Source organism: Danio rerio, chromosome 20 (assembly GCF_049306965.1).
Source record: "Danio rerio strain Tuebingen ecotype United States chromosome 20, GRCz12tu, whole genome shotgun sequence".
Classification (NCBI taxonomy): Eukaryota; Metazoa; Chordata; class Actinopteri; order Cypriniformes; family Danionidae; genus Danio; species Danio rerio.
The window spans coordinates 26048474-26074987 of NC_133195.1; the positions used below are offsets into that span (position 1 = coordinate 26048474).

A 26514-nucleotide genomic window follows, 5' to 3' on the forward strand; every position below is an offset into this window, starting at 1 on the left:
CAACAATGCTTTTTTTCAACTTTTATTTGAAATGATTTAACGCAGGGGAAACCGAGCATCATGTTTGTGGAGATATAAAAGTCTTTACTAAAAAAAAAAAAAAACAATCCACAAAATGTTTATGTCATTTATTCATGACCATACTAGGCTCAAGCATCCCACTAACTCTATATCTCAGCACACGGAGGCATCTCACCTTTCAATAAATAAGCCTCTTATCAGCGCACATAGTATTTCGTCATAAATAGCAAGGGCCGTTTATAACATACCTTTGTTACAAAAAAGCAAATATAAATGTTATCAAAGCAATTACAAAAATCAAATAAAACTTGAGCAAGAAATGCAAAGAACCCTGAAGTAAATTAAATTGGCAAATAAAGCAATTGGCACAAACCAAAAAAATAACATTTGTAGCGATCACAGAATTTCATAAATTATAGGCACTCATTTTTAAACAAACTTGCGCAGTCTCAAACGTATGCTAGTGTGCAGCAAGATGTCATTTTCATATGTTCAGGTGGCACTGCCATTCAGTTATCAGTAAACACCTTTTTAATTCTTGGCCTTAAATCAGTTATTTCACTCTGAGAATGACAACAAATTACAGGACCAGGAGTTTTCCGAAATGAATAGTTCATAAGCACTACACTTTACCCACACAACCACATCTTTTTTTTTTTTTTTTCTGGATCCTTGCCACCTAGACATTATCACCGGGACATCAACCAATGAACAAAGTTTGACAATGCAACAGTTCACCCAATGAAATTTGTCTCAGGCATTTATATTCTATGAATTCCGCAAATTCCATACAGGACATAAAAACACATTTCATGAAATTTGATTTCTCACTGATCCTTGTCTTTTGTGACAGATTCCTTATGAATGAGCAAAAGCTATCTGCAGTCTATCTGAGGACTTAAACTAAAAACATCAGTTCAAAAACTCTGAAATGCATCCATTATTCAGACATTAAAAATGCTTTGGAAATGTAGCTTTGCAGTTGAGGTTTAACAATGACATTCAGAAAGAAAAAGCCCAAAAATAAAGATTAGTAAACATACATATTTATATTTATAAAGACCGAATACTGTGTGAATACTCTTTGAAAGAATATCTTAAATAATGATTTCAAATAAATAAGAGGTCACATAGATATGAAAGACATTCGGACAGAATGTAATTGCCTTGTGGATTGTGTGTCAACATACTTTCTCGCTTGAGCCAAAAGTTAAGGTCAATCTGCATGTGCTTACAAGGGATCACCACTAATTTTGTTACAAAAAACTAGTTGCTCTATGTTCTTCTGTGGTGGGTTTTGGGGGATTTGCAAGCAGGATTGTGGATTTGGAGCCGTTTGCGATACAGGTGCGGTTTGGTAGGTGAGGGCGAATCCCATTCTGTTTCTTTGGCATTCGATGGCGTCCAGCCTGCCTTCCACATCTATCCTGCTGGGATGAGAGCTCTGCAATGCCAACTGAAAGAGGACAGAATTATTTGTTTGGAAGAATGAGTCTCTTTTTTGTGGGGGTTAAAGATGTATCTCTATAAAGTGCCGTGTTGAACAGAAAGCCCATTTGTGCTCAGTAGCAGCCCTCTCTCCAGCTCTCATCTCTGATACCACTGTATGTCCTTGGAGCTGGCAGAGACCTGTGAAAAAAAACACACACTAAGTATGTAGGGGGGGTCACTATTTGTTTGCATTGAGTTGTGAGAACCTGAGAGTACCTGCGCACAGGCTGGACCAGTTTGCTGCGAGGCACTGGTAAACCTCCGCCAGCATTGGTGGAGGGGCGGGGCAGGCCACTGCGAGTTGGGGCCATAGAGCGGGTGGGTGTGGTTGTGCCTGAACCATGATTAGACACGACCTTCATAGGCTGACGAAGAGCCAATGGTGACGGAGCAGCAGGAGTCCGCAACTTACTGGAAGAGGGCACTGAAAGAAGGAGGAGGAAAAATCAGTTGGAATGACAGACAGAAAAGCGAGTTAAGCCGTGTGCACACTGTACGATTTTGTCCATGGTTTTGATGTCCTAAATCAGTTTTGAGTATCTTAAAAGATTCTGTAATCCTAGGCCAACATGTGTAGTCTTTGATGGATAGTTTGATATGCCAAATGACTAATTTAATTTATTTTTTGCTTTGAATAAATTGAGGCATATAACCTGATTATGCAGTTAGTGGAACAACAAACCACAATTCGAGCCATGCGCACAATTTTCATTATATTCCAGACAAGCAGTAATCAGTATTAAGAGATTGAACTAAATTGCTATTCACCATTTCAATTCTGTGTGGATGGGGTTTACTTTACAGAACTTTTCATGGATTAATGATGTAAAACTTCAGATGACTCGTATGTGTGAAGGGCTGTGCGATTTATTAAATCGCAATCGCATTTTGAAACGTAGCAGTTAGCTAAATCGAAAGAGGCTGCGATATGAAATATACATGTATTATTTAATTTCCTCCACCCTGAACAGATGCGTGACTGCCGTCTGTGTGTGACTGTCTTACTACCCAACAGTGAGCACACTTTTGTTCTGCCCAATCAGAACTGCGCAAGTGGGATGATGGCATCTGCCGCTATAGAAGCATTAACAGACAAATTCGTACCGGAGAAAAACAGCATGTCAGTAATATGGGAATATTTTGGTTTTAAAGTTACAGACAACAAACAAAAACAGGTCATTTGTAAGAGCTGTCACAGAATTGTTGCCACAGCACAGCAAATAATCAACTAAAAGTATTGCCATTAACACTCAATCTAGTAGCAAGCAACAGCAAGAGTTGTTCAGAGTTGTTTGAAGCTGTTATACCATATGAAAAAACATCACGAAAGCACCAGGAGATAACTAACGCTATAACTGACTACCATTTACTCTAGAGAAAAAAATTGTGTTTCATTTCTGAATATTTATAAACAAATTTGAATAAATGTTTAAATTAATATATTTTCAGTTCCTTTTTTTAACTAACACTATGATAGAAGCTATGATAGAGAATATTGAGCTGAAGCTCGACTACAAAATTAAAATAGCAAATCAAATAAAAAAATAATGATAAATAAATCGCAATAAAATCAAAATTAAACATTTTGTCCAAATCGCACAGCCCTGTGTTTGTCAATTCATATTAATGTGTCTTGGTAGTTGTACAGTCTGACGTTAGTGGGAATATGTTTATACCGTCTGACATGTAACAGTCGTAAAGGACTATAAACTGTGCAGTGTGTTCCCAGCTTAAAGAAAAAAAATAAATGCAGCAGCTGAAGTGTAAAAAATATTGCAAATATCAAAAATATTACAGATAAAACTTTACAAACTGAATAAAAGAAAGTATTTTTATTCAGTAGTTTATCTTCTATCTGCCTGAGACAAGCCATTCAAAGGACCGCAGTGTTAATGACAATTAATACATTTAAAAAAAGAAATGGATGCAACCCTAAAAACAGAATGCAGTTAGAAATATTGAATTCATAAAGCTAAACAACAAACATCACCACAATTAAATAAATATGCTTTTTTGTAAAAAGCAGAGAACCATTTTCCACATTCACAGAGCATGTTCACTAGCACTGATGATGTTCAACACAAAGCTAATAGAAAAAATTTAATAAAATAAAAAAAAAACACTAAAATGGATGGATTTAAAGAGCCTTGATCAACTACTGTTCACAAACAATTTCCACAAAACTAGTTATACAGATGTCCCCTTTTTGTAAAACCGGGGTAAAAGCACAATCACAGTACAAACACAGTCTACCATTCACGCACACTTGCACGACATAAAATATAACAGCACTGAATAGCTGCATTTACATCAGTGCATATACTCACTGAAATCTGCTTCCTCTCCAAAGCAACACGAGAGAGGAACTGGATAAAAGATGAAAAAGAGAGGGTTGGGTTTGCATCCGCTTCGAAAGCTGTTGAATTGCTCAGGACTTCTTTTCAAAGTATAAGAAAGTCTGATAGACTTTAATGCAATAAAAGTATTTAGCACACCTAAAAACTGCAGCATTTCACCTTGCAAACTACTTGAATATTTGGTTGTTGAAGCTGTTGGATATGAAAATAAAAAGGTATATTTGAACCAAAAGGGGGCAGATCTGCACAAACCTACATCATCACACGCCATAAAATACTGTAAAAGAAAAAGCAGCATTCCCTAATCACAGGTAAACAAACTACTCTTATTAATCAGCCACTCCAAATCCATATACAAAACAAACAAATCCATCCCGTACAATTGGCAAAAAAAAAAAACCTAAAAGACAAATAATACCTCTAGCTCTTTAAATGGACATGAATGACAATAGACTGAAAGACATAGCCTTTTTTGACCAATACATACTTTAAGTGGCCAAGCAACATGAGGACTGTTTTTAATGCATGAATACTAAACTAAATGATAACTAGATTAAACACACAGTATGTGTGTGATTGTATTTTATTACATTTTTTGTAACTGCTTATGATTAAAAGAAACACCATAATGCTACAGTATATTCTCCTGTAAAAGAAAATTTGGGGAATTACTCATTTGCTCAATTCTGAACTAATCCAGACAGCGGTTTTCAAGCAGACCTTGATGCGATTTCTCATTTGAGGTCAGCAAACAGCTCCACACCAACCAAACTGAATGTTGGGTCCATAAAGTGTCAAAACACCAAAGAAAACATCCAGGACTGTCCAGCGTCACGGCTTCAGACAGCTTTAGTTGTCTAAGAAGTGGCCTGCTCAGTGTATTACCTCGTAGAGAAGTAGGGCTCTGGAGTCTCTCTTTTGGTTTTGGAGACAAGCGAACGGGTGCAGAGAGCCTGTGGTCTGACTCTGAGATGAGAAACAAGCAGACATTACGTTTTGATTCAGACTAATCTGAGCTCAGCCGTCCACCTCCACCAATAGGTTCTTAACCTCCAACCAGAAAGGATTAAAAATCAGCTTCTTCAAACCACATATGTATCAGGATGCCAAGAGAAAAAAAGACAGCCAGCCAGAGTTGGGTTTAATTCAAGGCAGAGCCATTCCATGCATGGCTAAGAGAGAAGACCACCTCTTACCAGCCACCAGAGGGCACCACAGCCAAGAGAAAAGTGAAACCTTGTGCGAAGAACAGGCAGGAGGCAGCACTTAAGCAATAGTGAATCCAACTACAATCCAGACAACCAGTATTTCAGCCAAAACCAAAATGTGTGAGGAAGGAAGGCAGAGAGAGAAGGGAAGAGGCAGAACATGCTGGGCAGGAAGGACAGAAACGAAACAATACAGTCTATGTTAATTGGTGAGGGGAGAGAAACTTGTACCCTTTTTAAATGCTTCAAAGGCACAATGTGTGAAACCATTCATCATGTTACTATCCGTGCCACTTCAAAAGATGGTCATTCACCCTAACGCAATGAAGAGGAATGACCCTAGTTTGAGAGACTTGATCACATTAATAGACCAGCAAAGGAGAGAGCACTTATAATATGATATACTACAATGAAATGTTCTTTTTCATGTCTCCATTTTAAAAAGTGGTGAGACCCGCAGGTAATTTTCACCACAGGGCTTGAAACTGCAATAATTTTGGCTTCCTAGAAAACAGGGACACTGTTTTTACAGTGGTTCCTCAAATAGTTTAGCTTTTCTTTGCTCTTCTCATCTGTCTTAAGCATTTCCATCCTCTTATAATTGCCATGCAAACTACATATTGGAAAATGACTGCACTTTGCTAAGAATTGTTCATGCACAGTTCACAATAGAAAATACTCCAAAAAACGTTCTGGAAAGAAACTCTGCAGTAAATTCCAGATGGCGTTTTATTTTGGTCTAGTTTAGGTAGCATAAATGTAGTCCAGGAATTGAATACAATAATTAGCGCAAAAATCAGTAACCACACTGATGTGTCAGGCATCAAGGTATGGTCACAATTACAATTCAGACATTTTAACGGTCAAAATTAGAATATCAAAATATGCAGGATCAGCATTTTCACTTCCCCAAACAGTTTGCATTGGGTTCAAGTTCGAGTAAGTTGCTTGTTTTTAAAAGTTTAATATGTTCAAACAATGGAGACCATGGGCCTGTTGTCCATTGTATAGCACAGTTTTGTCTAAATTTCAATTGAATGCCATCACATTATCTTTGACTTCAAAAAAGAACCAGTTGAAAAGATTTAGTTATTGTAGAAATCAAACTGGTTGAGCTGTAGAATTTGAATGACCATAAACAGGTTTACTTCAAAACATTTTTGTGCCAGCATTATTACCCCAATGCATGCGTGACAGCCATTAATAACTCACAATTAAATTATATTTATTTATTTTAGGGGAATGTAACTGGTTCTGAATAAGGCTGTAACAGCTGTGTTGTAACACAATCACTGTCTATAATGACAACCACAATGATCCCTCAATATTAAAAAAAGAATAAATGCTGACATGCACCAGATCTTGTGTTGACAAAATGTAGTGTTGCAACAGCTGTCTAATTTTGCAGGCATATGCAATTAAGGGCTCAGTGATTAAAGTTATAATTACATTTCAAAGTAAAAAAGAATTCAAAATGATGAACGAGTCATGAAGAGTAATGCTCGTGAAATGAGACGCACACTGATGACATCTGCAGCTGACAAATTCCGACTTTGTTTGGTACAGCCTTGTTAAAGTCAGAACTCAATGCCAGGTCCCAAATTAGAGATTTTTTTATCCAATTTTACTTATATCCCAGCTAAAACAATTCATAAAGTAATAGGAGAGAATATAGGCAAAAATAACATTACCTTTAACCGATCACACTGGTGTGATGGCATATGGTTACTAGAATCTGAAATATTTTATCTATTAAATGCCAAACTTTAATGTTCTTAACAAACCACCATCATCTGAAGGCTTCCTTAAAACATTCAAATTAGCTTTAGAGAGTAATGTACAAGAGCTTTGTTAGAAAATCAGTCAAGCTTTTAAATGAAATGGCAATAAAATGTGATCTAAGAGAGAATGTGAGAAGATCAAAGAGCCTCATCCATCAAGCCAAGACACTGGCAGTGCAGATCAGAGCACAGCGTGAGAATGTGTCAGAAGCACAGCAACCACAACCAAGAAGTTTTCCTTCTCTGACAGTCACAAACAGTCAAATGTTACCATACAGCAAGGTTAATGGACATTTATGACAAATATCACATCACAGAATGTAATGATGTTTACTTCGGTGTAATTTGTTAAGAGATCTACTGTACCATATGTGTGTTAGTGCCATTTACTAACTGTTAAAAGCTCTATGTATTCAGTATATAAGCTGACTGATGTTTAGTACACTCACTGGCAGACTGACTCTGATGTCGGGGTGACCCTCCATTTGGCACTTGCAGATTTGACTCGCAGCTCCGGCTGTTTTTGACTTGCTCTGCAGTCGACCCAGAGCTGGATCGTGTGAGGTTAGGGAGACTCCGCCTCAATTTTTCTGCAGACAGAGAAAAGATGGAGTTGCTCAATTTGAACCAGACAGTACTAAACGTTTATGATATTCTGTAAAATAGTATCCCAATTAAAATGCGGTTGGAAATTGACCTTCATTCTTAATGGCGTTGGTTTGGGTATCGTGGCCCTGTAGAGAGTGTCTGGGCTGTTGAAGGCGGCTGATTATATTTTGGGGAGACCCACGGCTGTACTCTAAAGAGCGAGCGGGTGAGCGGGATCGGGGCGAGTTCCTGGGGGAGACGCGGGGCGAGTGTCGGGGAGAGGGACTGAATCGGTTGACAGGTGTGTGGTAGGAGTGGTGCACGGCCTCTTCATCATCCTCTAGGCTCTGTGCATCCAGCTCCTGGTCACTCAAAGTTCCTCGTCGCAGAGACTGACAAGATGAACCAGAGCTACGGCGTGATGCTGTTGCAGCATATTCTTGCCTTAAACCTAAAGGAAGGAAAACATCATGTTGGAGATCAAGTCTTTATCATTTTAGCACATTTTAAAGGAAAGATACTCCAATATATAATACAAAATTAAATTTCTTGGTACAAAGGAAAATAAAATGAGACAACAATGCGAGGAAAGTATTAGTGGAAAGACATCACTCACTCTCTTCCTGCATGCGGGCGAGTATCTGCACGTCTGTGACGTCATTGAGTTTATATGTGGTTGATGAACCGACAGAGTCTTCATCCATCTCTGATGTGCTTAACTCACTGTCCACCGAGGACTGTGGGCTCACTGCCTGTGCATTTCTGTCATTCGATCCACGCTGGTGACCTACACCCATGCGCACACACAACAAATTAATCATATTCAAAAAATGTACAATGTTTCCATGTAGTCATCTATAGGAAGGTCAACAAAATGCTGGATAGCGGTGGTGTGTTATTTTAAGTAATACTGGCTAACAGGGATTAAATACAAGTCTGCTTTTACTCCATAATGCATCACTAGCTATGTTTTAAGAGTTTTTAAATGACATTGAGAACATCTTTTACATAAAAATGAACAATTCTGCATGGTTCCTAATGGATGTTGCTTTTATGACTTTATAGTACAATTTATGAGATTATTAAACCATTCACTAAAACATTAATTAAAAGATTGCTAATCTATTTCTAGCATGATGGATACATATTGTTAGCATGTTTAACACCAGATTCTACACAGAATCTAGAATGGTTCTAGATTCTAGAATGGTTGACCTTGTTTACATCAATGGGTCATACAATTTAATGGTTTCAAACATTTCAGATTTTGCTAGCATGTAATGTAATGTGGATTTATATAGAGCATTTATTGTTTATGGCCATAGACCAAAAGCGCTTCACATTCATGTCGCTTCACATTCATCTCCACACCACCACCAGTGTGCAGCATCCATTTGGATGATGTAACGGCAGCCACAGGACAACGGCGCCAGTGCGCTCACCACACACCAGCTATAAGGTGGAGTAGAGAGACAGTGATAGAGCCAATTCGATGGATGGGGATGATTGGGAGGCCATGATCGTAAGGGCTGACTAAGGGGTCCTTGGCCAGGACACCCATACTCTTTTACAAGAAGTGCCATGGGATTTTTAATGACCACAGAGAATCAGGAACTCGGTTAATGTCTCATCCGAAAGATGGGATCACAAATGTTGCTAACACGTTTCTAGCTTGTTTTACTACAATTAGTGTGTTTTTTTAATACTAGGATGCTAGCTTAAATTAGGTAGACTGCTTCTAAATTAGCATGCTGCTAACATGTCCATGGTTGAGTTCTATGGTTTGCAAATGGGCTATATGCACAGCTAGTTTTTCTGCCAATGATGAACTTCCGGTGAAAGCTTTATGTGACTATTTTCAATTTCATAAGATTTCTTTTACAACATCGATGTCGTAATGTAATTCAGATTTAATCAGTTAAATAGACTTAAGCATTAATTTGGTTGTTAAAGCATAAAAAGAGATGAAAGACCGTTTAAATGCAGGCCAGCAGGTTAGAGCAGAAATTCCATCGAAGATACTGGGGTGAAATTAATTTCCATATTTTAAAGACATGGGATGGAAAAATATAATTGAATGCAGTGCTTCTTGTTTGGTCTGAGACCCACTTTATATTGTATATCAGACACACAATGAAGATCGCTGTTTTTAAAGAAATCAGATGTTAAACGTGGCGATTTTGTATGGGATGACAATAACCGTAAGCTCTGGGGCTGGCTGACTGAATTTAAAAGTCTGTGCGCATAAAGTCCATTATAGCAGACAGCTAGACAGATGGTTGGAATGTACTCTACTGGGTAGATGTAGCATTTGTTTGAAATATTTGATGCCTTAAAAAAAGGTCAATAGATCTTTTTATAGATTTTGTGTTTTATGAAAATATAAAATCTTATCAGTTTGAACAAATATATCAGCCTGTAAGTGTGAGCCAAGTTAGTATTTATAGCTTGAAAACTGTAGAAGGATATAGTCTATTTAAATAGGATTTCAGTGTGCTCTCTTTGTCAAGACAACATGAAAAATACATGCAGTTTAAAACATATTGATATAGTTTGTTCCTTCTGAAAGGGAAAGTTCACTGAAATGTGGAACAGAATATACTTTTCTTCACTTCTGGAGTACACAATCCTTTACCTGTACTGCCAGGCAGGACGAGCTGCTTGACGATAGGCACTCTAGATGGCGTGGAGGACGGTGAATTGAAGCCACTGCTGTAGGGACTATTTGCTGTGTTTGTGCTGTATGGGCTTCCGTAGCCCACTTGAGGACTGTAGGAGCTGTTATATAGACTCCTCCGCTTGTTTCCTATGAGAAAAACAAAGCATAGTAAGACCACTGAAGAACTTTGCATTTTATGGGTTCTCATGTCATCAAGAGAAACCTTCAGAGAACAACAGCTGTGATCATTAGGAAAGATAAATAGGTCAATAATATGACAGACTCCAAAACACAGTTACAGCAGAAGGTCACTTCCCACCCCCCGCCAAGTACACTTACACACACAGATGCCCTTTTAATGCATGCATGTTTATGCAGACATATACAATATGGTTTACAGTGTATTATGCATCTAAGAGTCAAACGAAGCATACGGCACAGCCAAGTCTAATACAGAGTCAGTTCATTTCATACAATGCAGCCTATTCAGTAAAAGAATACAAAGACGCATATACACACACTCACAAGAGCCTTAGTCAGTCATTTAGAGGATGACAATGCCGTTAACATGCAGGCAATTCTCTCTCTCTCTCACACACACACACACAATGTAGGCATTGTAGAGCAATACAGCAGCATTAACATGTAGTGGCCTATGATTCAGTCAAAGTCAAATGCTAGTTGAGCTGCAGCAGTGAGAATGTACAGCTATTGAAGCCTTTGACAACACCAGCGGCTAGAGAATCTGAAGTCCATTAGCTGAGTATCAGCCAAGAAAGAGACCATACTGTGTTTCTAAAGAGCAAAGCATGAAATAAGAGTCACTTCAGCTGCACTTCCTTTAGATATAATGTCACATGATCGTTCACTGAATCCAGTTTGAGTGTTTTGTTTGGACTGGTAAATTATATTACCAATGCACCAGATAAAAAATTTCAAAAAATAATTTAAAGAACATGTTATTGTGACAGTATAGTTTAGTATGTGACCTATAATGCACAATTCTAAATCTTGAATTTATTTTATTAACATTTTAATATATGAAGAAATAAAACACAGAGGCCTTTCAACAACATCAGAAATTGAGCAAACTATTTTTAGCTTTTTTACTTAAAAAAAAATCTATTATATTTTACTTTAAAAGATCTATCTAAATTCTACATATCTCAAAAAATAAAATGATATGATCAATAAATGACACAGACACAACACTTTTTAGGGTCTGATCATCAAATAAGAGTTTGAAGGTTTGATTGGTGTGATTCACAACAAATTGAGCAAACTAACATCATTTAGCTGTTAAGGTTTAAAATTAGAGATGCTAATAAAACACCTTTTAACCCTTTAACTGCCTGCTCTATTAAATGGTTGACCATATTGACCGTTTTAAATAATGTCATTTAAAGAATGACTGTTTTAAATAATGGTTTACACACACACACAGCATCATTGGTTTACAAAAAAATAAAAATAAAAAATCCTGTTGCACTCTTACAATTGATCATGGTTTTATTGTACATGTTAAATAAGAATCTGAAATATTTTGTGGCATACTTTAAAAAATAAAGATGATTTAGTATTCAAATTTTTTTTTTAAATTATGTTTCTAAATAAATTGGTCTTACACTTCATATTTTCAGATTTTTCATAGTATATGTATTAATTCTGGCACTTTTACCAACCAACATATCAACCATTTGGTAGAGGTTGATATTTTAGAAACTATGGGATGTGTTAAAAAATGAATTAAGTGTGGTAACTAGTGACATTAGGAGTCAAGAAATGCAATGCATTTTTTTTTTCTTGGTGAGGCAGTTAAAGGGTTAGGAAAAGTCATAACATAAATTTACCCTGTTGCATATTTTGAACAGATAGTAAATATTTTATTTCTTTAGTGTGTGTGTGTGTGTGGCACACTGCTGGACACTCAAGAGGTCATTACCACACATATCTCCAGCCCTCCTACCATTTCCTTCCCTCTTTCCATAGATCCTTTCTATCTCTCACTCTCTAATGACTCTCTCCATCTATATTTCCATCATCACTCTGTGGATCTTTATTCAGAGACGACAACAACAACAAGCTCTTCCCACTCACTTCCTCAGAGATCAAGCACTGAACTGCATTAAGGCCACACTATCAGCCATTCTTACATGCATACATGCACACCACTTGAGTGCTGAGAGATAAAAACAGTCAGAGAAAGTTGAGGATGGCTGGTCTTGAATGAGGGCTGGTGTTTATAACATCTGACCACTGATAGTTATGCATTTGTTTGTGTACGTGTTAAAAAAAGAAGAAGCCAAAAGCGAGGTCTGCCCTCATTCAGCAGGGACTCAGAGGAATGAGAATAGACACAAATAGCCCGGATCAGTGATGCTGAGACTGCTGTAAGCCACTAACACCAGACCATAAGGGCATTAGAATCAAGGACATTTATCATCAAGTGTCAACAAAACACAGCAGAACTACACGCAAACTAGACATACTAGACAAATACAGGCAAACTAGATATTGGGATACTAGGAACAAGGATGTTACAACATATGCACACAAAAGGAGACTAAAATCCATTACCTTAACTGACACAAAGTGTGTCAACATGTTTTTCAGTCTCAATAAACAGACAAAAATAGATGTCCTTTAATCCTAGCCTGAAACAACCTGGTCTAGCTAATCAGACTTTTAAATGAAGTCTTTGTCAAAAAAAAAAAAATTGTGCAGAATGTAGTCTTTTCCATTTCTTTCCAATAGAAACATCATAGGAGCGCAGTGATTTTTTTTTTTTGTGAATTATTTTCATGTGTGATTTGTTTTAATTCTTTGGAAAGTTTGCAGTAACTGGACAGGACTGTAAGAATCCACTAAACTAGGGCTGGGCGATATGGCAAAAATGCAATCTTGATAATAGTTTGCCATATTGAATGATAACGATATACTGTATATTTTGATACGAGTTGTTGATGCTTCCAGATTTAAAAGAGTACCCCAACAAAGACTGAAGCTACAAATATTAGAGGGTCTATTAAACGGCATAACAAATTAGGCCAATAAATTTTCTGTCTGAAAATTCAGTACATCTCTAACATAAACACACTTTTAGATTCCCATAATTGCACATTTCTGCTGCAGGATTGGCTCTTAGATCAAAAAGTAAAAAAAGTCCAGAACTTATTGTTATTGACATATTTTATTGTGATTCGATAAAATATCGTTTATCGGCCCAGCCCTACACCAAACCCAGATTTAATGCATACTTAATGTTAGGGCTGGGCAATACAATGAATATTAGTTTACTAATATTAATAATAAAATAATACCATGGTAGACAATATTAAATATATGTAGACAATATTTATTAATATGTTTTACAATTTATTATAACTAGTGTGACTTTGCAGTAAGCAGTCTGCCAGTACTCTGTAACAATAGAAAGCACTATCCATATAACAGTAGATTGTGTTCACTGCACATCCATTTTTAAAAATTAGCCTAAAGATAAATAAAAACGGCTTTAATGAAGAAGATCTGAACGTTCAAAACAATCCTGTGCTAAACATGCTTATCTGCAAGTGAATGTGATTTTAAAAAGTGATTAAAAAAGTTAAGAACTCGCAAAAAGCTCATAAAATGTTCTTGTATTAAATTGTAATGAAATTGTGTGAAATTTGAAACAAAAAGTATGCTTGAGCATTCTGTACTTTTTATGGTTACGTTTTGCAACATCCATGTCCTGATTTTGGTTTGTTTAGATGTCAGTGGTTCATGCAGTCTTCATCCACTTGTTTGCTGACATGGGTTTGGATGGGAGCATTTACACATATTCAAATTCAACCACATCAGACAAGAGTTTGCTTTAAACAGACCAAACCTGCCAAACGTGAACACACACTGAGCGGAAGTTAACAGCTGCGTCATGAATCAAGACCAGTATCAATGTAATCATCACTAACAGACAAAAGAGGCTGATACTGATCATTTGGAAAGAGAAAAATTATCTAAGAAACCTACATGGAACAGAACCTGCCAGTCTTTTACATCTTCTAAGATGTCATGTAGCCATTTATATGGCCAAAGCAAATTACATTCCAGTCCATCAGATGGTTTGGCTCATCCACGCTCTTTCCAGCACCACTAAACCACTATGAGTCAACTAATACTGGCTTTTTTTGTGTCTCTCAGACAGAAAAGGACAGAAAAAACAGGAAAAGGGGAAATGAGGACAGCTAATCTATCATAACTCTGGTGACTACATCCATACACTACAAAAACACAAGCTAAAACCCCACAGATAATTCTGCCTCTGAAAAGATGTTTCACTAACGTTGCTTTATATCACAGCCTGGACTAAACAGGCTAATAAGACAGCATGACTCGGTATTACAGGATAAGAAACCCGGACTTTAATGTCTAATGACTGTCTGTCAAGCAAATCCTGTTCAGCTTAATGTACAGTCCATATGAAATGTCCATTAGCCTGCATGTATGTTTCTAAGGGAAGGGGAGCAGAAAAGAGACAGACAATATGTGCAAGAGAGTCCACTAATAATAAAAGGTCAGAGTAATGTGGTCTGTTTAAAGACAAACAGATAATAAGAAAAGAGCTTATGGCACTAACAGCAGCATGATGAGCCATAGATGACAAGGAAGAGACAAAAGAGGACAAATTAAGAGAAAAACGAAATAACTTGAATGTTGTTAAAAGTGTTAAGAATCAGTGAAACTCGTCAGATCTGTAGAGAAAAAGGAGTGATGACATAATATAAAAAAAACACACAAAGGGAAAGATATCAACAGGGAAACAGAGTGTACTCCAAACAGGATTGCAATAGCGGATTGGATTGCAAGGGGCAAGTTGAGGTTGCAGCTAAAGAAAAGGCAGAGTGAGAGTGAGAGAGAGAGAGAGAGAGAGAGAGAGAGAGAGAGAGAGAGAGAAATGAATGTTCTTGGCTCAGAGGAAAGTGCATCTTGACTCTACACAGTCATAAAATGATTGTAAAGAATACTGAACTTTACATCTTTGGAGATTTTTCTTTTCTTTGGATATATAGTAAAGCCACTGCACTGTTTAGCTCTATGCTTGGATGTTGGTTTAGACGCAATTTGTTTTTCAGATGTTTTCTAAATCTCATAGCGTTTAATGTGGAGATACTGTTGTTGCCCTAAACTTTTTTTTGTAAAAGGCGTAAAAACGCACAAAAAAAATTTAAATACACCATGGGAATCGTATAACAGGAAATGTTGGCGGTCTTTGACTTTTCCAAAGCACTGTAGACCTTGAAACCAGTTATCATATCATGCCTAATAACAATATTCAAGGGGAATATAGAACTTTCGATTTACACAGTACATTTATTTACTGTACAAAAAGGCACACATTTAGAGGTACAAATGATGGAAAAAATATCTTGAATACATTAGATAAGCTTTAGCTTGTCTAGTGTCAAACAATTAAATAACAATATAAATCACTTTTACAATTTGAAAAGACATTCTGTTCTTTTAACAAATGATTATATAATGAATTGTTTTAGTGGTACGTTGATTGCTTTTGTTCAATCAGTATTAGTCAAGCTCAAGCTTCAACCCCTTTGACAAAGTAATGAATGAAAAACAGCCAAACATACTGTTATTTAGGCGACAGGTGGCTCAGTGGTTAACACTGTTGCCTCATAGCAAAAAGGTCACTGGTTCAAGCCCTGGCTGGGCCAATTGGAATTTTTGTGTGGAGTTTGGATGTTCTCCCTGTGTTCGCATGGGATTCCTCTGGGTGCTCCGCTTTCCCCCCACAGTCCAAAAACATGCGCTATATGGGAGTTGTATAAACTAAATTGGCCGCAGTGTATGAGTGTGAATGAGTGTGTTCGGATGTTTCCCAGTACTGGGTTGCAGCTGGAAGGGCATCCACTGTGTAAAACATATGCTGAATAAGTAGGCTGTTAATTCCGCTGTGGTGACCCCTGATGATTAAAGTGACCAAGCTGAAGGAAAATAAATGAATGAATAACGTTATTTATTCATGGGGAAAACAAGATCATAACGTTTAGCCCCAGACAGCAGTGAGTCCCACTAAATGAGGATAAACTAGTATTTTTTGTTTACATTTTACAATATTTACCAGATACTACGGTTTCAGGGCCAAATTGAAATAACATTTATATATACTTGTTCTGTGATGTGATATCTAATGGAGAATGTAACATCTGCAATGGTATTTCTTCTTCTACTTCTTTAAAAAAAAAACAAACACTGGTCTTTTTTGGTCAGTGGAACATGTGATTAAATAACTCGCACTCTTTCTATCAAATCTCAGCATCTCATGTCATCCTCTTGTCCAGCAAGTTTAGTAACCATGGTTATGGCCACAACCTTATGGAAGTGTTTGCATTTCTGAGGGAAGTGTAAAGCCGTGGAATGAGTTACCATGGTTAGACAAACAGCAGACATACCATAATAAAGCAGACACTTGAAATTAAACAGCACAAAAAAACTTGTTATGACCAAACTGCTTATATACAGCTTCTGAAGTTTACAGCAGGAGTGTCCAAGCTCAGTTTCAAAATGTGATGATTTGTTTGGCGCTTCTACTGCTTTTTAAGAGTGCCGAGTTAGACTGTTCAACCGTCATTAATGTGTGCAAACATGTCTGTCTCTGTTTTCCTTTCTCACATACACAGATGCACTTCACAGTGGTAATCGGTTCTGAAAAGGGCAGGAGAAAGGGATAAAACGGAAAAAACAAGCAATAAGAGGCTGAAAGGTGTGTCGAACAGGATAGAGATTTGACATGCATCCCACACATCTGCACTGGCGCACTTCACTGTCTTGGCAATGGCTCTAGGGAATTAACAACGCCTCAGGTAACCTGGAAACCACAATACACACCTTACACTCTCAGCATGGGCTGTGTGCCTGCTTACACCGACTGACAGACTGAATGAGATTTCTTTTATTGAGAGGGTTTTGATAAATGAATAAAGCAATTCAATTCTATTATCATCTGTGCCTGCTGCTAGTTGATTGTAGGCTAAATAATAAGTCTGTGAATTATTTATTTTTACTCCATTTTAATAGAAATAATTGTGTGACCTGCATATTAATCTGTTATATATGCTAATATGTACAAAAAACAATAATGATTTCTGAAAGATCAAACCTGTACACTACCTGGCAAAAGTCCTGTTGCCTATCCGAGTTTTAGGAACAAATAATATCTTGACTTTTAGTTGATCACTTGCTATCAGAAGTGGCTTAAATGAAAGGCAAAGGCCTCTAGATTATGGTTATTTTACCAAAATAAAATATGATCATGCCTTGATTTTTAATGATTTAATTAGGACAGTAAGGTCTGACTTTGCTTAGACAAAAGTCTTGTCACTTAACAGAAATAATGTCCAGTACAGAATATAAAGTCATGGTGCAGTAGAAAAAAAATGTATATTGTGTATGACTCCCATGAGTTTGGACGACTGCATCCATACATCTTTGCAATGACTAAAGTAAATTATTAATAAAGTCATCTAGAATGACAAAGAAAGTGTTCTTGCAGGACTCCCAGAGCTCATCAAGATTCTTTAGACTCATCTTCAATGCCTTAATCTTACCCCATACATGCTCAATAATGTTCATGTCTGGTGACTGGGCTGGCCAATCCTGCAGCTCCTTGGCCTTCTTCGCTTTTAGGAACTTTGATATGGAGGCTGAGGTATGAGAAGGAGTGCTATCCTGCTGAAGAATTTGCCCTTACCTAAGGTTTGTAATGTAATAGGCAGCACAAATGTCCTGACACCTCAGGTTGTTGATATTGCCATCCACTTTGCAGATCTTTCGCACACCCCCATACTAATTGTAACCCCAAACCATGATTCGACCTTTACCAAACTTGGCGGTTTTCTATGTGAATCTTGGGTCCAAGCAGTTTTTAATAGGTCTTTGTGCAGTATATGTGATGATTGGGATGCAGTTCAACAGATAAATTATTAGAAAAATATCTTCTAGCTTCTGCCACTTTTACAAATGATCAAGTTATCATTTGTTGCTCTTACAACTGGGAATTACTGACAAGACTTTTGTCATGTAGTGTAGTTTGTGGAGCTTTGTGGCACCTGTACCACTGCAAACCCATGTTATGATTTGGTCAATAGGATGTTCAATAGAACACTATTTATTTTGATTCTGATTGAATCGATTCTTTAACAATAAAAATCTCACTTTTATCACTTGCAATCATTTTAATTGGTCCTTGTTTAGCAAAAATATCTTTGAAACAACCTTACTCATCTTCTTGCCCTAAATAGTAGCATATTATAATTAATAATTAGATGAGAAAAATTTGATCTGGAAAATGTAAGATGCAAACATTCAAAGGGTGACAACCTGCTGCCTTCTCTATGATGACATTATGATGAGTGCATTTAAAACAATGACATCATACTGACTTGCACAATGGCGAGTGATTCACACCTGGCCTGCATCCAAATGTAATCAAATGCAGCCACTGCAGATTAGATCTTTTTAATGGAAAACTCTGATCTGTGAACTGGGATCTCTCTGGAACGATTCCCATGTCAGTCAAGGTGATGGTAGAAGACGAGCCAGGAATGATATATGAGAATCACTCAAGACCTTTTGCTCTTTGTCTCTGCACTTTCTTTATTGAAGTGATACAATAAAAGAAAAGTATAAGAGTATATAAAAGAGTGATGTCACTGTTGTGTAGTAGTTGCTTTAAAAGTCTGTCACATGTCAGTATGAGCATGATCAGTGCCCTTCTATACAAGCTGCTTAATTTAAGACATGTCACATGGGCATACCTGACTAAAAACAGCAGTGGCCTTCGTGACGATAAATAAGACTGTAGTGAAACCTGTCATAACTCTTCGCTACCTATAATTAGAGGAAAGATGGACGGATAGCACAGAGAAACTGCCAAACGTACAGATTCTCTCTAGAAAAAGGATTCATCCAGTGAACTGCCAGGCCACATGTTGAAAACACATACACACATGGTGACAGCCTGATCACAGTGAGGAAGTCAGGATGGGAGAGAAACAGGGCCAGAAATGGAGATCAGTAAATGGGTAGAGAGCAAGAGAGATAGAGAGAACTGAGATTGAAAAAAAGAGGAAGAAATAGGTTTGGATGAACTCAACGCAATAGTAGAATAAAACAGACATTAGAGAAATTAGATATACAACCATAATGAACATATATTTGTTGAAAAACTGACACCTGCAGACAACAGCTGAATTACCTCCCAATGACAACCACATTTACATAAAATCAATGCAGTCTGTGTATGGAACTAAACTGAACAACTTCATGTTAATGCCATGTTTTAATATGCATGCTATAATGTGCAGCACACTGTAAATGTTAATCTACTCAGTACGTTGCAAAAAAACAAAAAATCCATCTAGAATTATTGTTGCCAGATTTTGCATAAAATAAAAAGAAAGAAAGAAAGAAATCCATAAAAATTAAACACAAATGTTTTATCTTCTAATTGTATAAGCCACTGTAAAGACGAATAGCATGTAAAAGCTTTTGATGATGTTTATTGCAGCATAGCAGTCACAAAGGACATGCAAGTACCTAAAACCCCAAAGCATCTTAGGGCGCACTTACACTAGGTACAGTTGCCTTAAACTGTGCCTAAGAGAGATTGTCCCCCCTTCCCTAACAGCCAACACTCACATTGCATTTTCACCTTCAGAGCCAGAGCAATGATGCTTATGTCATCGATGATGCGACTGTTCATTTGGTCGAACAGATCCACAACCTTTGACACTCATAAATGTTCATAAAGTCACCAGGTATTAGGAGGTTTGCTGAAGATGCAGCTGACATGCAGCAAGGGGTTTGCATCTTTAATATGAAAGTTTGCATCAAGAATAATTAACAAATCCATAAGAAAGTCCTTTAATAGTGTTGTCGCATCTTCTGTTTCAACCGAACTGCACTCTGTTGCACCTCTTCCAACCGAGCCAGGATTAGCCAACTGAACCACACCAATTTGGAGCGTTTACACTTGTTAAACAAACCAGAAAAGGCGTCTAAGCACAGTTCAGATAGCCTAGTGCGAGTGCGCCTTTAAACTCAAACTGTTTAAACCATTCCAGTTTACTACCCTTAATGCAAGATACTCCTGCTAACATACAGCTGTGTTGTGTATGGTAATACATTTCAGATAGCCCAGTGTCCTTCACCCGTTCCCATCCTACAGTTAAACTGAACACATGATAATGATGGCCCATCGAAAAAATGTTTCCAAACTATGAATAAAATAATATCAGCCTGGTGAAACCGTTTACATATCACTGAGATCAGGGTGAATCGTCTCTGTGATCATTAAATGCTTTGGTGGATAAGCAAGTCTAAACACATGTTTAGGGAGTAGAGTCAGGGCAGTCTGTACACCATATATCATACTTTACATACTCCATAAACTGGATTGATTTAGTCCAAAGATGCTTCAATGAACGGACATGATAACACTTCAATAAACATGCTCTGCAAAGCAGTCTTCAAAGCAAAACAAAACAAAACATGGTGTCTGTTGACTTCCTCAAAATCGAAGACCATAACAAATCTTAGTTTGCTGCTAATATAGTTTCTCACATGCACAAAATTACAAAACATTGCTATGCTTGCACAGGTTGTGTCTTGTTCCATACCTACACTAAACAAAATGTAGAGGATACAGTCGCATATTTAAATGTTAAGCTGTAAATAATGTGGCCATACAATATGCAGCATAAATTACTTCAATTCATCTTCTATTTCTGATGATCAAGCTGGCGAATGTTAAGGCTAGTATAAATCAGAATTTCTGAGTCAAAATAACTCTTGGGTATAGTGAGAGGATAACCCATTAATATGATACAACATCAGAAGATAATACATGCAATGAATAAAATGATGTGTGATACCTGACATGGTGAGGTCGAGTCTGTGCAAGAGAGAGCGTTTGGCAGACTCCATATCAGGACTGGGGTTATCCAGAGCCTGTCTGCACCACACGATGGGACTCAAGGTTTTCTGTAGAGGACTGTTCAATTTCGCCTCATACAACCTGCAGAAACACAAGCCAGAGGTCAGTCACATGGATTAACTCTTGACACATTTAAGTTTTTTAAATGCCTCAGTTAAAAGTGGCCTATTCAGCAAACATATGCTTTCCCCTTTAAATTAAAACAGGCCTACTGGCAAATAACCCATTAAAGGTTTGTGTAATCCTCAGGGTAAGGTGTAAACTGCACTGTATGATTGCAGGCAGCTCTGCTTAGTCACTGAGACCTGAATTATTTGGGCCACATGAAAGCCTTGAGCAGAGCTTTCAGGTCAGCTGATCAGAAGCTTGTTTACTATCTGCTAAACACAGGGCAGTATCATCAGAACAGATCATCTCATAATATGACAGCTGTAGTGGAGAAAACATTTGTTGTTGATTTGCATAAATGAACTTTAGATTTAGATGTGGGTATTGTAACTTCTAAAACAAAGTTCTCACCAAAGTAAATGTTATCATTTTAAAAAGTTATATTTAGTCAAGCCAAGAGGGTTCTAAGTTAGCAATGTTTAGAAGAGAATCTGAAATGTGAAAGACAGGAAAAGAAAACAACAGCACTGCAGGAGTCTTGTTTTTGCTGGTCTTAGATTGAGGCAGCTGTTGCTCAGCATCACCTGACAGCAACATGTGCTACCAAAAGTTTTTGTTACATACACAAAAATTGTGTCCTAATGTCATTGAAGTCTTAAGCCCTATTTTAATGGCTGGAGGATGACATGTTGCATATCTGGTTACTTGCTAGCTGCTTGATAACTAAATTAATCGAGAGACTACATTAAATGTTACAGACATTGTTACAGACCATAAATGTAACAATGTGCAGCAAAATGTGAAATTAAACTGGTCTCATTTGTGAATGCACTTCCCATTAAACAATTCAACTAGGATGTGGCTGCTACTTTATAACTTGATAATAAAGTGATATAATCAAAATATAGTGGTAATGAATTTGTTGTAGCTATACTTTGATTTTATTTCAAAAAAAAAAAAAAAAAAAAAAAAAAAATATATATATATATATATATATATATATATATATATATATATATATATAAGAAGTTCATAAGAACAAATCTGAGATCATAAGTATTTTTTTAAGAGTTAGATTTAAAGAATTGCATTTAGCTGCACTGTTTTCGTAGTCCTTCCTCATGTCAATTCTGCAAATGTATTTAATTCTTTTGCAATATTAGATGGAAAGATTAGAAAAAGATTTAAGAATCTCTCATTTGCCATAGTCTCTCTTTAACATTTTTGTAGAAACTATATTTGGATAAAATTAAAAGCAAATACAGTTAAAGTTATTACAATGTACATTTAGTACTGTTACTTTTTCAGTATAGATAACAATTTGATTAATCCTTTGTAAAAAACTAACAGATAAAGACTATTGAATAACAGTGTAAGAATATTGCGTAGGTTGGAGTCAAATTTTAACACTACTCATCCTGCAGCACATCCTCTAATCAATGACAGATTTAATGCTGTTTGTCAAATAAACTGACATAAACCATTTTGATCAGTCAGAAAGGAGTAAGGAGGAATGGCACACAACCAAGTGGAGTATTTAGCAGGATTGATGCTGGTGAAAGAATCTGGCAGTCAGAATTGAGTGCATTTCTCCTGAGATAAACTTTTAGTATATGTGCTATGCAATGCTCACATCATCCTAACAGAGCAGATCTGACTTTGAGAACTGTGCACATACTCCTGCTCTTTTATTGATTCAACAATTACAAATTCATTATCTTCTTATCTGGTCAAGAGATTTGCTAACAGCGTGACTTGGAAATCATTAGTGACCCTAAACACCTTTAAATCTACAATACAACAAGCAAAGAAAAGATAATCTCATCCTTTATTTGCCGTGACTAAAAAGATTAAATCAATGCTGTATCCTCTTTGCTGTAATCAAGCTGTTTGACAAGTACATTTCTGTTTTACCAACTCTTGGTAGTGATCAAGTGTTAGCTCTGTTAGATCACTGATCTGTTGGACTCCAGCTGTTGCAGGGATTTCCCAGCATTTTGCTGCCACTGCAAGATATACAACTAAACCGGATCAAGTGTCCGGATTACAGCATTCTGAGTCTGTGAAAACTGACCTAAACCACAGAAAATCTCAGACACAGATTATAGCCAACACAAACAATGGATTACACTGATATATCAATCCACAAAAGATCAAAAAATGATAAAAGGCAGCTGTCTACGGGGACTGCAGGAGCCAAAGAGGATATATATATATATATATATATATATATATATATATATATATATATATATATATATATATATATATATATATATATATATATATATATATATATATATATTAAATAAAGAGAAATACATATTCTCAAAAGTTAGGAGTCAGGATTGATTGAAAAATAATAATTGATTGACTGCCAAGTAATTTTCCATATCAGCACATTATAATGTTTTTTTTTGACAGATAATGAGACACTTAAGACTAGAGTCAATCCTGCTGAATAAGCTGTCATAACTAGATGAAATAGAAGTAAATAAAGATTTACAACAGTCTGCATTGATTTTATCTAGTTGGTATTTTAAATGGGACACAACACTTTGGCTGCACATGAGTCAAATCGCAAGTTATTTCATTTAATATTATTTTTATATTTTAAATAATTAGCTTATGCTGACAAATAAGTAAAAGTTGGTTTGAAAAGTTTAAAGTCTTAAAAATGAATCCTCTTATGAATTATGCCTGAAAAACTTTATATTTGAGCTCACAAATTAGAACTGAAGCACATCGATGGGTGACACCATTTATTTTGCCACACTCATTTACTTATAATTATTTAGTTCATTTTTATTCATTCCAGTATTATAACAGAATTTGGACTTTAAACAGAGATCCATCTGCAGTTTAAATATTTTATTCTTCTACTTTTACTTGTTTTGTTAGAACTAGCAGACATACCTGTGGACAGCTGTTTCACACTGTTTGTTCAGTGCATCTTTGCTTGAGCACTGTATGCATACATTTACATTAGTAGCGCTAATTATCAATTGCATGACCTGCATGTAGATTGAGGAAAAAAGTTTTTCCGATTTGTTTTTTTTTTTAATGTAAATCTTTGTAATTATTTCTCAAAAAATCGTTTTGTTGACAAATTTTCCTTCAGTATAATTTATTGGTTTTTTTTTTTGCTAAAACTGTGGTCGTTAGGGATTTATATTATGCATAAAAAGTCTAAGAGTACTTTAAGAGGTAATGAAAAACAAAGACAAAAAATAAAAATAAACCAATTATATTTATACCAGTTGTTTCTGATGGTAGACTGAGGTCTTTTTGCATTAAATAGTCAGTCTGTGCAAAAAGTACATTATTGACAATATTATTATTTAATCCACAGCCTCTGCAAACAGTTCACCAAGTGGGCTTCTTCACATGCAATCTCACAAAGGGAACATCATTTGAGGTTAATAATATTGTAAATAATGTTCAGTTTCTTTCACAGACTGATCATTTCGCTTTATGACTTTAGGAGACAAGGAGTATTCATTTAATCTTGCCTTTATACATTTTTTTGTACTCTATATCCTAGAAAATAAGATTTTATGATTTAAATGACTTCTTTAATGTCCTACTGAAGAAAAACAAGTCATCTACATCTCAGTTTGTAATTTTGTGTGAATTATCCCATTAAATGAGCCATAAACAGTGTTGATCAAGCGGAAAGCTATGTACATCTTTTATGTACAATCATAGTCTGCTCCAGCATATCCGAGGCTTGAGCAGAAAGTAAATCTAGATGCAAATGCATCATGTGTGTGTGTGTGATTGTAATGACATCATTGAAGCATGACACCATGGCTGTCATTAGGAAGATGTACGAAGCACATCTTGCTTCTAAAATAACCTGAAGGACATATAAAAAAGAACAACACGTCAGAAGCAACTGCAAGAAAGGCCGTGGTACGAGCTGAATACATGCAGTCAGCAAACTGTTGCTCCCAAATGCTCAGACACCAGGCACTAATCATCAGATGACAGTCGTACTGCAGTGAATGCACTGAATAAAGCAACCCCAGCCCTTAGTCAGAGACAGGAGAGCAACAATGTATCAAGCGCATTCCACCAAACACGCGTCATTCTCTGTGTCGTCTGCACGCACACAACACACACACGCAGCTGCGCGCACCTGTCAAACACATGAACAGTGTGTGCGCGTGTCTGGGAGAGGTGATTTTCCTGTGATCGGGGTTAACACCTTGCACTGACAGTTTACTCACCAGCTGTCCTCCTCTTCGTACAGGCAATCCATGTCCTCCAAATCGAGGACCTCCACCTCGTCCAGCACTGAAGTTTCTCCGTCCTCGATATAATCCAGGGAATCGTTGTAATAAGACGCGAAACTCGTGTTCGAGGTGGTAAATGAACCGCTGTCACTATCATAATCTCCGTAATTGCTGCCGTGATATGATCGTCTGGGGCTCAGCCTGGAGTTCTTCAAAGCCTCATCGAAACCCCTCGATCCGCCGAACCCCACCCCTGTGAACCCGGCGAGTGCCGCTGCCGCTCCCGGGGAGTCAAACCCGGCGCTCACCGGTCTGGTGTTCCCGCCAGGGGAGGAAGAGGACAGTAAACTGGATCTGCTCCGGAGCTGCTCGTTCTGCTGCTCGAGTTTCTTTACTAAGTCTTGGAGCTTCCGCACCTCCAAGTCCGCGTTTATGTTTGAGTTGATATCCTCCATGGCAAAAGCAAAGGTCTGTCCGCGCGCGGGTTGTGTCCGTTAGGTTTGATCAACTACCGCCAAAGTCAGTAAGTTCGCGAGCCTCTGTCGCAGGGCCGTTAAGTGAAGCACTGTCAACGCCGCGGCTCGAAAGTAACTAATCGTATCGTCGTCATCTTCTCGTCGCACTCGTACACACGGTAAGCTCCGGCGCCATCTTTACTGTCCGCCAGTCGCTAACTGGGAAATCTTTGAGAAGCTAGAAGTGAAACGTCATCACGTGTCTCAGCGGGGACGAGCACGTTTTGGGAGCGACCCTTCCCTGAAGCAGGCACGCGCATTTTACCTCTGACACACACTCGAGCTGTTTTTCACTGTGTTGGAGAGTTTTTGCGGGATTTCCTACTTCTGTATGGTTGTTAATCATAACAAAAAGGTCTAAAATAATTTAATTTAGACATCTTTTTTCAGGTCACATGGGCGACGCAGTGGTGCAGTAGGTAGTGCTGTCGCCTCACAGCAAGAAGGTCGCTGGTTCGTACCGTGTTGGCGTTTCTGTGTGGAGTTTGCGTGTTCCCCTTGCGTTCGCGTGGGGTCCCCCCGGGTGCTCTGGTTTCCCCCGCAGTCCAATTCACA

General features: G+C 37.3%; 1 protein-coding gene and 1 long non-coding RNA gene across 5 annotated transcripts; one reads left to right on the forward strand and one right to left on the reverse strand.

Annotated features, from left to right (window-relative positions):
* Positions 1 to 6: 6 nt before the first annotated feature.
* On the reverse strand, positions 7 to 26120 carry slain2 (SLAIN motif family, member 2). 4 transcript variants are annotated; one of them, XM_009294668.5, is made up of 10 exons: positions 25439 to 26120; positions 21037 to 21179; positions 10082 to 10252; positions 8063 to 8233; positions 7556 to 7897; positions 7308 to 7448; positions 4755 to 4835; positions 3840 to 3878; positions 1729 to 1936; positions 7 to 1650 (listed from the first exon to the last, which is right to left on the reverse strand). In XM_009294668.5, the coding sequence occupies exons 1-10, from the start codon at positions 25897 to 25899 to the stop codon at positions 1584 to 1586; spliced, it is 1824 nt and encodes a 607-aa protein (XP_009292943.1). In that variant the 5' UTR covers positions 25900 to 26120; the 3' UTR covers positions 7 to 1583. The 4 variants fall into 4 exon arrangements, with proteins under 4 accessions (XP_009292943.1, XP_017207973.1, XP_017207972.1 ...); XM_017352484.4 differs by lacking the exon at positions 4755 to 4835; XM_017352483.4 differs by lacking the exon at positions 3840 to 3878.
* LOC141379566 (uncharacterized) lies at positions 13471 to 17096 on the forward strand. The gene is made up of 2 exons (XR_012396423.1): positions 13471 to 14350; positions 16783 to 17096. It is a non-coding gene; the product is annotated as an uncharacterized lncRNA (long non-coding RNA).
* Positions 26121 to 26514: the final 394 nt, after the last annotated feature.